This window comes from Bactrocera dorsalis, chromosome 1 (genome assembly GCF_023373825.1).
Source record: "Bactrocera dorsalis isolate Fly_Bdor chromosome 1, ASM2337382v1, whole genome shotgun sequence".
Lineage (NCBI taxonomy): Eukaryota > Metazoa > Arthropoda > Insecta > Diptera > Tephritidae > Bactrocera > Bactrocera dorsalis.
Window position 1 is genome coordinate 28,071,393 of NC_064303.1, and position 12,663 is coordinate 28,084,055.

The 12,663-nt window shown below is 37.5% G+C and overlaps 1 protein-coding gene across 2 annotated transcripts; it reads right to left on the minus strand.

Annotated features, from left to right (window-relative positions):
- Positions 1–1,772: 1,772 nt before the first annotated feature.
- Positions 1,773–12,266, minus strand: LOC105223752 (uncharacterized). Of its 2 annotated transcripts, XM_049456274.1 has the most exons (7): positions 11,745–12,266; positions 8,782–8,884; positions 7,545–7,683; positions 7,136–7,451; positions 6,555–7,064; positions 4,418–4,630; positions 1,773–2,936 (listed from the first exon to the last, which is right to left on the minus strand). In XM_049456274.1, exons 1-7 carry the CDS (start codon positions 11,907–11,909, stop codon positions 2,712–2,714), a joined length of 1,671 nt encoding a protein of 556 aa, XP_049312231.1. In that variant the 5' UTR covers positions 11,910–12,266; the 3' UTR covers positions 1,773–2,711. The 2 variants fall into 2 exon arrangements, with proteins under 2 accessions (XP_049312231.1, XP_049312234.1); XM_049456277.1 differs by lacking the exon at positions 7,545–7,683 and having other exon boundaries at positions 7,136–7,482; positions 11,745–12,265.
- Between the last annotated feature and the right edge of the window lie 397 nt (positions 12,267–12,663).

Consider the following 12,663-nt stretch of genomic DNA (forward strand, 5'->3'; position numbering starts at 1 on the left):
AAAAATAACGATTGCAAAAAATTAAAAAAAATTTAGCAGCAAAAAAAAAAAACAAAACACACACAAAAAAATGAGTACGTATACATATCAAATTCAGTTTTATCAACTAGGTACCGTTGTTATACTCTTACAAACAGTTGCTACATACCAGTAATAGTTTTGTTCATCTAACGGTTGTATGTATCACCTAAAACTAATCGAGTTAGATAAAGGGTTTTGTACTCGTACATATGTATATGTATAAGTGATCGGGATGATGAGAAGAGTTGAGTTCGAGTGACTATCCGTCCGTCCGTCCGTACAAGCTGTAACTTCAGTAAAAATTGAGATATCGTAATGAAACTTTGAATACATGTACCTTTGCAAAAAGTAAGGATTAGTTCGGAGGTGGGTGTAATCGGACCACTGTCACGCCCACAAAACGTCAATAAAGGAAAACTTATAAAGTGTTATAACTAAGTACTTAAAAAAGATATGGAACTGTCAATTGGCACAGTGGATTGCAGTAGCAAGGGGCACCTGTGGCGAGTAATTTGAAAACGTGAGCGTGGCCCCGACCTCTACTAAGTTTAATGTACATATAGTATAGTTATATCCAAACCAGCGGTCTCAGCGGTATGAGGAAAACAGACTGCCTACTTCGAATGTTACAATCGACAACAACTCACAGCTTCTTTGTAGAATATAGTCGAGCGAAAGCGTGCCCAACGGTTGGAATTTAAGTGTGCTCTGCTCAATTCACAAAAAGGGAGACCACCCAATCTGCGCCAACTACGGTGGGATAAAGCTCCTCAACATCGCCTATAAGGTTTTATCGAGCGTATTGTGTGAAGAATTAAAACCCACTGTCAACAAACTTATTGGACCTTATCAGTGTGGGTCTTGACCTGGAAAATCAACAACTAATTTTGGAAAAAAAGACGCGTAAAAGAGGATCGACACACACTTTTTCGTCGATTTTAAAGCTGCTTAGACAGTATGAAAAAGGAGTTGGCCTTTATGCACGCTGTTAGTTCTGCTTTCTCCAAATTGGACAATAAAGCGAAGCAAATGTGGGTCTCGGTTCGTGAACGAGGGCAAGAATAAATATCTTCTATCATCAAAACAAACAGTCGTCACACTCGCGACTTGGCTCCCACATCACTTGTTTGACAGTCATAACTTTCGAAGTCATAAATAATAACTAGTATTAACACCAACAACAATGTCAGCGTCGAAATCCAACGCAGAATAACTCTTGCCCAATCATGGTGTTTACTTCTCCGACTGTGCTAAGCAATTGAGAAGTAAAGCTTCCTCTCTCGACGAAACAAAGACCAAACTCTATAAGTCACTCATTATTCCCGTCCTGCTATATACGAGTTTTCGAGAGAAAGGTTTTACGGAAGATTTATTTTTCTTTGCGCATTGGCAACGGCGAATATCGCATTCGATGAAAACGAGAGCTGTAATGAGTTATAAGACGACATGGCATTATTCAGTGAATTAAGAGACAGCGGCTACGCTGACTAGATCTGTAGTTTGATGGATGAAAACGCTCCAGCTCTGAAGTATTCGACGCAGTACACGCCGGGGCAGTACTTGGCTGCGCTTGGTATCGCGAATTAGCGCGGAATTGCAAAAAGAAGAAACGACTGGCGCGTTGTTGTTAACTCAGCTATAACCGCGTAAGCAGTGTCTACGCTACTAAGGAAGAAGAAGAAGATCTGTTAGTTAGAGAGTGAAGTAGTATTAATTACTCCCGAGTGTTTCTTAAAGAAAAGTACCGCTGGTTTCTTGTTCTCTGACTAGTATTTAAAGTTTATTTTTTTCTTAATTTTTATTTGTTAAACATTTTTCACGTGCATTAAATAAAGAAGTAATTTTTATACTTTTTTCCTTAGAGAAATATTTTTATAATATTTTTGTAAGGTTTGTATACGAGTGTGCAGTGCAATTATGTTTTTTTTATAAATAATTTGAGCTTCTCTATCTTTCTACACATAAGAAACTAAATTTAATTATAGGAGTACGATTATGGAAAATAAATAAATTTAATTTTTTTGTTAAATGTATAAAGGTTCACAGACGAAAAACAATTAGGAAATTATAATGTATAGGTTCGCTATATATGATTTATGTGTATGTATGTAAATGTTCTAAAACTTACTGACACAAATTAAAAAAATATTGCGTTCTTTCCTAAACAATGAAAATGTATAAATTTTTTTCCAATGAAATTTTATTTCCGTCATGTGGCTGTATCTGTGTTATGACAGACTTTCTTAAGGGTTAGTACGTTTCAGAAATTACGATTAATATGTATGTGCATAGTTTCAGCCTATAATTTACTACTTATGTTGGCTTTTCTAGAGGCTTTTGGCCAGTCAGTGCAGGCGCTTAGCTTTTTTAATACAATTTGCATCATTTTCAATAAATGCTTTCACAAAAAATATTCATTCATATCTTATTCCATAATAAAATAAATATAATAAAAGGCACAACTGCAGCTACATACATATATGTATGTATGTATAATTATTAATCTAACAGTAAAGTGCCACATACAGTGTATGAGTACATAATAAAAATTGAAATGATTGCGTGAACACGAAGCCGCTGCGCAGCGTCCGGCGCACTGAGGAGTTTCAGTTTCAAGACGAGTGCGAACAAAAGTTGAGTCTGGTTCAAGTGGTAGTTGAGTTGAGTTGTGAGTGGTGTTGGCCTTTTCACTACTTTGCCGATGGATAGTAGTATAAGACAGTGTTTCCGGGCAATTGCCAGTGTGATGCTTGTAGTTCAATTAATTGCAATAAGGTGCGACGAATGGCCGGTGCGGCGTCACTTGCATTCAAGAAAGCATCACGCACCAGCGACAATAGCAATTCCAATTGTTGCGGCAGCTGCAATTCCATATCTTGACCGATACAGGTTAGAACATAGAAAAGGCATTCGATCTGCAAAAAAAAAAGAACAATGTAAAATTTCGTTTAATAATCAAATATGATATAAATTTGACGTAAGAGCACTCAAACTGATATGCATAGACGATATGTAGCTAAACTAATGATGGGAAAGTTCTTATGCACAATTGTTAGCGTGATGAACAGCGCTCAAGTCACACACCAATTAGCAATGTCCGCTTGCCTAGAGGTAAATGCCGGTAAGGTGGAAATAGTACTCTTTACAAGGAGGTACAAGATGCCGTCATAGAAACCCCCAAGTCTGAACGGTAGAGTTAACTACCAAGGATCATATCAAGTACCTGACAGTAACTATGGATAACAAACTGGTATGGAAAGTCAATGTGGAAGAGGGAAAGTGAAAAATGATAGTGGTGCTCTCTACCCATATAAAAGATGAAAGCGTCAACATGGAGACTATCAGTTACCCTTCTGCATTAGTGTTACATAGCACTAATCAAGCCAATCTTGCTTTACAGTGCTTTGGTGTGGTGAACCATTGCCAGTAAAATCTTATACAGGAAACCGTTGGAGCGAATGCAGCGTCCCACTGCTCTTTTCATAAAGTGGTCACTAAGAACCACTTTAAAGGCTGCAATAGAAAGGTTACGCAGCATGACACCAACTAACATTACAATAGCTACATACAATAGCTAATACATAGCTCGATAAGCAGGGAATCGGTTTAGCTTGGTGAGAAAGTTTCAAGTCACACTAAAAGAAGGTAGATGGCGAAGGACTATGTGACCCACAAGCGAAATTTTTAACATCTACACGCACGGATCAAAAATGGTGTGAAGCTAGAGCTATGTTTCAGGCAACAACAATATGTTCAAGGCAGAAGTCTTTGGAGTTAGGAAAGCTGATGGGATAGGTAATAACGCTGGAAACGATATAATGGACATCAATATATACATACATCGATAGCCAAAAGGTAATTAAAGCAATAATCCCACATCGCATTGCGCCAGAGAAGAAAGTGCAGGAAAGTAGGTATGCCTTTACAGGAATTCGGCTTAGGCATCTTAGACATGTGCAAGTTCAAGGGACTGGATGAAGTATGAAAATTAGATATTAAGCGTCTATTAAATTTCGAAAAACCGTTGACATCTTGCCCGCTCTAAGATTGACACGAAGTTTGGTTATTCAATCTTAATTTAAAGCTTCATACATTTAAGATTGATAATAAAAGCCTTTGGAAGCCGTTCACAATAGTACGTGTGTAGGTACTACCCTATGTTTACTTTTTTATATTATAAATTCAGATTTTCAAAATGTTCAATACTGAACTTCGTAAATTATGAAGACGTAAATTAAAGTATCGAAAGGAGGCGAATAGCTTCAGAAAGTTTTATTGTTGTACATTGTGTATATTTTTCTTTACCGTATTGAAATTGTTTCAGGATTTAACCTTTATCTTTATATTTTGACTTAACTTATAACCAATTTACCAAGTTATTATGATGGATACTCACCTCGGACAGCGAACGCACAGGTGGCTTGACACAGTCTTCGCAGCATTTGGATAGTAACGTCAGTAAGACCAATGGCGGCGGTGCACCTTCACGTTGAGTACGAAGTTGTAATTGACGGCGCTTAAGCTGACAGAACATTTCGGTAAGGAAAGCCATGAAAGCGGTGAAGCGTAGACGGGATGGCGATTTCATGCCTTGTATGGAGTATAGTAACTGAAAGAGAAAAAATATATTGTTGTTAAAAATTCCTTCAGCGTTGGTGGCCTTGCCGTGGCCGACGGGGCTTAGCTAATAGTAATGGGTACACTTATTACTTTTATGAAGTAAGAGAGACACCTCATAATTGCCGCAATAGGAATATGGACGAATAAAGCTTCGGTTTTACTCCGAATTCCTATTGTGGAAGTATGAGAATACCCATAACAGCAGCACGGTAAGCCAAGGTATTCAGCGGACAATAATGACCTATAGGACTCTAGGATCCCTAACGGAGATCGTTGAAGACACTCTCCTTTCCTCCAGTTAAGAGACGATTAAGAGTGTTCCCGGATGTACCAGTCAAAGGACTAATAGTATAAATACGGAACCCCCACCTCTAGAGCAGCCATGAATACCAACTAAAGTACACTGGCGTCTAAAGGAGAGGGACAACGCTAGAAGAGAAAGAAATCCGAAAGGCGTACCAAAAAGGTAAAGGTTACCAGAGCGCACTCTTTATTATAGTCTACGAGGTATGACAATTAAGTAATGAGACTGATTCCATAAAAACAGTATATTTGAAAATTATTCTACAACTCTGCCATCCCCTTCAAAGTAGTCCACTTGGGCAGCTATACAGCGATTCCAGCGCGTTTTCCATGCTTCGTAACATTTCTGGAACGCTTCGACTGGGATGTCCGCGAGTACGGCCGCCTGGATGACTCAAAATGGGTTCCTTTGACCACCGATTTTGTTTTAGGAAACAAAAAAGTCACAGGGCGACATGTCGGGCGAATAAGGCGGCTGTTGCAACACGGCGATCCCTTTAGAGGCCAAATACTGGGACACGCTGAGGGTGGTGTGGCACGGCGCGTTGTCGTGATGAAGGATCCAGTTACGAGCGATGTCTGGGCGCACCCTGTTAAATCGTTTTCGCAATCTTTCGAGTACTTGGCAATAGTAGACTTGATTCACAATTTTCCCCGGTGGAACGGATTCTTTGTGGACGATTCCACTGCTATCAAAAAAGGCAATAATCATCGTTTTCACCTTCGACTTGCTCATGCGAGCTTTTTTCGGGCGGGGGGCGCGGTGAGACAACCATTGTGAGCTATGGCGCGACTAAGAGCACTACCACTATACACTCTTACAATTTTAGCGTACGTTTCCGAAGCTGTTTCGCCCAATCTGACGCAAAATTTTATCGCGACGCCTTGCTCTTGATTTCGTTTTTCCATTTTCGTGACGAGCACTACAAACACACGTCTACTCAACTTGACGCAGCAGGCGAATTAAACAAGCTAGAGCGATGGTACATATGTATATCAATGGAGAGGAGAGGGATGCCGGAAAAAGGGAAAGGGAATTTCAAGGTCACAGGTTTACCACAAGCGCGGCAATAAAATAGTCTCATTACTTAATTGTCAAACCTTGTAGATTTCCAAAGGGCAAACAAAGGGCCAAAGAACTATCAGAAACTCCTATTGTCTAAGTCTAAAAAAAATGTTCAAGTCCTTAGATACCGAATATGTGGAGCCCAGTACCTATAGTTGTCTTTTCACCGATAATATAGGTCATTGTGTCAAATTAAGAATTCTTTCCTGATAGTTGTATGTCTGTGTACGACAAATGGATTGAGTGGGATCAATACTTCCTAATGAAAAGATTTTCCAATTTCCTAGTGACTTTATACGGCATACTCGTATATCGGTCAAGATGTTATCTTAATAAAATTGAGAGTGCGTGTTTTTCTTATAACGGTTAATATTTGTGCTTATTATGCATAAAATTAGGTAAAAACTCGCCCTAGGCCCCATATAACTAACAGGCCATATGTACTTGAATATATTCAATGTTCGGTTTTACCCGAACTTAGCTCTTCCTTGCTTGTTTTTAACAACTTGGTAGCTACGATCAAATAAATGTAGAATTTATTTACCTTTTCACGCTCCTGATACCACTGTCGGCACGTATTCAAGAGGGCTTCCAAGAAAGTCTCTTTCTGCTCCTTGGCTATAATATTTAGACAGAGACGTGAGATGGGCAAAGCATAGCGGCGGCCCTCAACGGCACGTTTAATGAAGTGTGACGTCAGTTCCATAAGAGCGCGCGAATTCAATTTATTCGGATCGTCTAAAGCTGTGTCGATCAATGCCTGTATGTCAGGGCTGAATTGACCGATGTCCGTCACCTCGTTGCCCAAAGCCAACCCAAGGCCTGCAATGCCGCGTGTTAATGCGTCCGCAGAAGACAAAGATTTTGAACGCTGTAGCGGGCTCACATTTATATATGAATCGCTTATGCCATTGGCGGCGGCATATTGTGACATGGCATTCAATTGTTGTTGCTGTTGTTGATAGTCGTGACTAAGATGATTTTGTCCATTCTTATGGCTGTGATGTTTGTGTGGTTCATTGGCGAATTTCACACGATTCGTATTCGCTGTTTGCTGTAAATATACATTTATTTAATTCATAATAATATTCGATATAAGTAACTAATAAAGCGTATTATACATACATGTAATATATTGCCACTGGATGGTGAGTTAATTAGTGGTATTTGTTGTGACACACCACCCGAAAACCGATTCACGGCCAACGGATGTGAATGTGTGACCAAAATGGGTCGATGAGCGCCGACGTGATGCATTTTGTTGCCGATCGGGTTCGCTGTCATCGGCATACTGCCCAGGGAGAGACCCGCCTGTCGTCGATTGGCCATCGCATTTGTGGCTGCCATATATTGCATTTGCTGATGCAGTGCTACCGATGATTTCGATTGTGGTACTAAACCTTGAGGTGAAGTCGCCGTTGGATAAATAACCGCCGATGAACTGGAAGAATGTTGTAGGTTGAAGTTAAGTTCTGTAAATGGAAAATCGAAAGCGAAATTCTATTAGCAAAGCCTTGCGACAGGCAGTATTTACCGACTATCTCCAGCCCTATTTGCATCTCCACGTGGAGGTGTGGTGCGCGTGGCATTCGTACTACCCATTTGGAACTCCTGCGCATTAATGTTTAACCTGTTTAAGGTTGCCGGTGAAGAGCCGCCATCATTGCGAACATCTGGGTATTTCATGCGTTTAGATTAGATTTTTTTTCCACAAACACATTTCGAATTGCATTCGATTATTGTGGTAAATTGTACAAACGAGTATAATATACACAGATAGTACGTTTTCGTAGATGGGTGGGATGCGGTATGCAAATGGTGTGAAATTTCGGAAAAATACAGAAAGGAAAAATGCTTCGATTAAGAAAGTGTCGGTAATTCAATTTTGAAGAGAATTTCGAAAAATGGAGCACATGCATTGTAACAGCTGAAGCATTCGAGGCCGTTTGGAGTTGACACTATTTAAGTTAGCGAAGCTTTTAAAAACGAAAACGCCTGGCATAAGAAGAAAGCATTAGAGTTGTAGATTAATGTTGGGTGAGTCTAAAAAGCTATAGCGCAAGGTCCTTATATACAATACATAATAAATAAAAAGTTCGTTTTGGGGGTCTTCGATTTTTCAAATTTATATATCATGGATCGAACTAAACTCCAGAAGACAAATTTAGCTAACCAACAATCAATTAATTGTAATGTACCGTTTCTTAAGGCCTGAACCCACAGATTTTATGTGACATCAAGCAATGGTACCTTTCTCAACTTATCATTGCAAAAATTTTCCAAGCGCTCAAAATTATTTCTTAACATATATTAAAATTGCTGCAAATTAGATGACTTATTAAAAATTTGTGTAGAGACTCTTACCATTAACTGTAAGCTCAATATTTCATGTAAATTTTGTCGTATCGATTTGATGATGAAGATCTACTTTATTTTAAATGTACTGAAAATTTAACATAACCAATTAAAAACAAAGAAATATCTCTGATTAGCGGCTATAAACGTTTACAGTTAACCCCTAAAATGTATAATACCTATTTTCGTCTTGAGTCACCCTTCTTTCTAAATTTCTACAGCCTCACGAAGCAGTAAAGAAAAGAAGCTTTTATAAGGGGAGACGTATGTGAACCAATGAGATTTTAATTTTTTTAATACTTTAGCACTAAAGTACTGCAACTTAATTTTTCATTGGCATTATTATTATATCTGGTTATTTCTAAAGAACACATTTAGTATAAGCTTGCTAAACCTGTTAAGAGATTCATACTTACTCGGTGGTCTATAGATGTCTATAGCAGGTTTTCCACGCATTTGCCCGTGTTGATTTGCACCAGTTTGTACATTGAAAGCGAGACTGCGCCTTTTGTTGATATTCTGTAAAGGAAGTTAGGAGTAAATAATTTGAATATTCTTTGTATCAGATTTTATAATACACTATTTAAAAAACTTCAACTTTTGTTAAATTTATAAGCTTAATGGTACATAATTTAATATTTTAATAAAAACAGTTTTTCGGTTGGAATGGCAGCTATAAGGTATAGGATCCGATTTGATCGCAGATTGTAGCAATTCTTTGGATAACAATCTCTGCAAAATACGTTTGCATATGAAAGGCTTTTCATACTAGTACTTGTGTTTAACCGATCAGTTTTACGACAGTTATATGCTATACTGTAAGCAAAAAATAAGAAGACTTTTTAATTTAAATTTCGCGTAGAAACCCATTCGTCCAAATTACACAGTGTTTAGTATACTCCTGTCTTTCTGAAGTACATAAAGTGCATTTGGCAATTTTTACAATGAGATTATTCAGCAATGAAGTTCCATTAAATTTTGTGGGGGAATCAAATTTCGTGAGCTGAATCCGAAAAAAACACGTCAAAGCAGGCCAAAAATAAAGGTTATGTTGACAATTTTCTTCGATTATCGAGGTGTGGTGTACTCCGAATTCCTTCCGACCGGTCAAACTGTCAACAAAGAATACTATTTCAGTATTATGCCGCAAACTCTTGATTTTTGTACCACAAATAAACAGCGTTGCATACTGCATTGATTCTTCGTGACTTTTTTCCCAAATTTTCAACCAATATCGTGCCGCAACCACCTCATTTAGCTCCGTGTAACTTTTAGCTATTCAGCAAACTCAAATGTTCACTCCGAAGAAACCGCTTTGAGTCATTTGAAGACATTAAACGGATATTCTGGTAATTGATTTTAAAAACTCTTTCGAGGACTGGAGAAAACGTTGGCACAAGTGTATTGAGGTCATGGGGATTACTTTGAGGGAGACGACATAGATTTTGAAGAATAAATTAAGGATTTTAAAACTATGAACAAATTTCTGATTGATTTGAAACTTATAGCGATGCCTTGGCTAATAATTTGGGTCAAATTTTGTGAAAATAACTTTTCAAATAAAAATGTTTTAGTCACAAGAACTATTGCATTCCAGTAAGTGAATCTGGAGACTAAAGGCTCTCAGACTAATAAAGTAGATGTACTATATATTGCCAAAATAAGACTAAACCTAATGATGGAACTTGGAAAGCAATAGCAAGACTAAGTCGAATACAATCGTGCAGTTTACCAAACGATGGAATAACTTTATTATTATTCCATTGTTCCAGTATTCCTGCGTTGGAGACCTATTGTCCTTATGCGTCTTTTCCATTACATCTCATACATTTGAAGCATAAAGAACGACATGTGCCAGAGAAAGTGTTTTCACAGGATGTTCTTCATCATTACTTTAACATGAACAAAAGCTCAGGCGAAGTCATCGTACTTTGTGGGGCTGAGCGAACATTCCAAAAGTTGTTTGCTGGATACATTTAAAGGCAAGCAAAGAGTGTGCTATATAAATTGACGCTAAGAAAAGTTGAAAGACCCATTTATATGCTGATTAAATGCTGTAAAAAGAAGCCCCTAAGCGCAAAAAATTATATGAAATTAAAGGCAAAGCCGCATGTTTATGACGTGCTCTATATTTGATGGGATCAGAAGATGAGCTGCGTTTCTAATATCGGCTGAAACCGAAATGGGGAACGCTACCGGAAACAGCTCTTCAAATTTCGATTGCCCAAAAACACTCGGTATTTGTCAGTTGACGGGGCAATAATAATTCCATTAATAACAACGCTGTTGAAAGACTGGTTAAGAGCTATTTGCAAATCAGAAACTGGGGAGTTTTGCTGGCCTTACAGCCCAGACTTAGCCCTTCTGACTACTATTTGTTCCGATTGGTAAAGAACTTCCGCACTGAAATACGATTCACATGAGAATCAAAAATGAGGGTATCAAAAATTGTTTTGATTTATTCTTGGCCACGAAGCTGTCGCAGTGCTTTTGAGATGAAATTCACAAATTACCAGAAAGGTCGAAAATATTAAAGCGTAAGACAGTCAATACTTTGTTGATTACTACTATACCTGTTTTCCATACCTAGAAGAGACTAAAAGCGTCAAGGAAATCAATCTGAGATCACTTCATATTCAAATAAGTATTTTAGATAACATTTATAGTAAGTAAGTGACAAATAAAATTATTTTCTTACCGCTTAGGAACACGGAACTTGTACATTATCTAACCAAACCACTATTTTTCTTGAAAAATCATTGGCCTGCTATCCACCGCTACTCAACATTACGTAAGTTAACATAAAGAATATTGCACACAACACTATATATGTACTACAACTAACGACTTTTCATGGATACAGTTGCTCGTTACAGCTTCAGCATGTTTTATAGAACGAACTACTTCATTTTCACGTAGTCCACACTACAGCAATATAAGACCACCGACGCTTCTTTACTCTACTCTACTCTACTCTAAGTTTTGAGGCTTGAAGGTTTACAGTCTAAAACATGCCTTATATGAGACCTAAAGGTGAATAGCTCGAATCGAAACGGATCGATTGATGGTACTTTTAGCCACCTTGTGGAATAAGTACTCAGAGAAATAAATGAAACATAACCTCATGCATAATGTTTATATTCGGTAAATTTTGCGGTAATGAGACTAACGTTCTCTAAAATAAATGTATTCGAAATACCTAAATCACACAAATTGCACAAATTTCGAAAGTGAAGCAAACTCATATATACAAGTATGTATAAACATATGCAGATGTGTCTACAAAAATTTGTGTTATGTATTCATAATACCTCGAGAATGTGTTTTCCATTCAAAATCAACTTACTATATGTATATGAAATTAATTGCATTTGCCTACCTGTTGATTGGAGGTGCGCACAAAACTGCGTTCTCTGAGTATGGCGCCAGGTGTGAGATTGGGCATCGGTTGAAATTCCGGTGATTTGCGTATTTTACGCGCGTCATTTTGTTGATTGTTGAGTTGATGTGCCGCTTGTTGCGATTGTTCCACTTGTTCAGCCATTTCGATGTTTTATTTGTAATTGGCAACTTTAACCACGTGCCTAATATCGTTTAGTTTGCTAATCGTTTACAACTTACAACACTTTTTTTGTGAAATTATAAAAATCTTTGGTTTTTTTGTTGTTTCAACACAATTTTCAAAATATAACTTTTTAATGTTGAAGCTTCAGTTCAATTAAAATGAGTGTTTTTTGTTTTTAAATATCACAAAGTAATTTGCATTACAAATCTAAATACAATTTGAATATATTTATGCTGTCATATACATAGTATATTGCTGAATGCCTAATGGCTTTAAGCGGCGCAAGTATATGAAGAATTCTCCTTGGTTCGGCTGCAAAAAAAAAGATATTAAAATTAATGAGTGCATATTTATAAGAAGTAAGTAAGGCAACTTACAAGAATCAAAGCTAGAGAAATACCTTAAAGAATAAAACCTTAACCAGAAGATCGGAATATACCTTTATATATATGTTTTATTCTAATTCATACACTGACCGACATATTCGTTCTAAATGAAAATAATTAAATGTAGTATATGGTAGTTGCGGTAGTATCAACCTGATTATTAACATGCTACTTATTAAAAACGTTTCCTGGGTTTCTTTAAGGTACCTCACCTACCGGATGTTCGAAAATCCTGATAGTAGTAATATAGTGGCTAGGTTAAGAGTTCTCCCAATTTTATCTATTTTAGGCACAAAGATACACTGTTTTGAGTAAAACACGACGATATATGAGGTATAAAGTCTGCT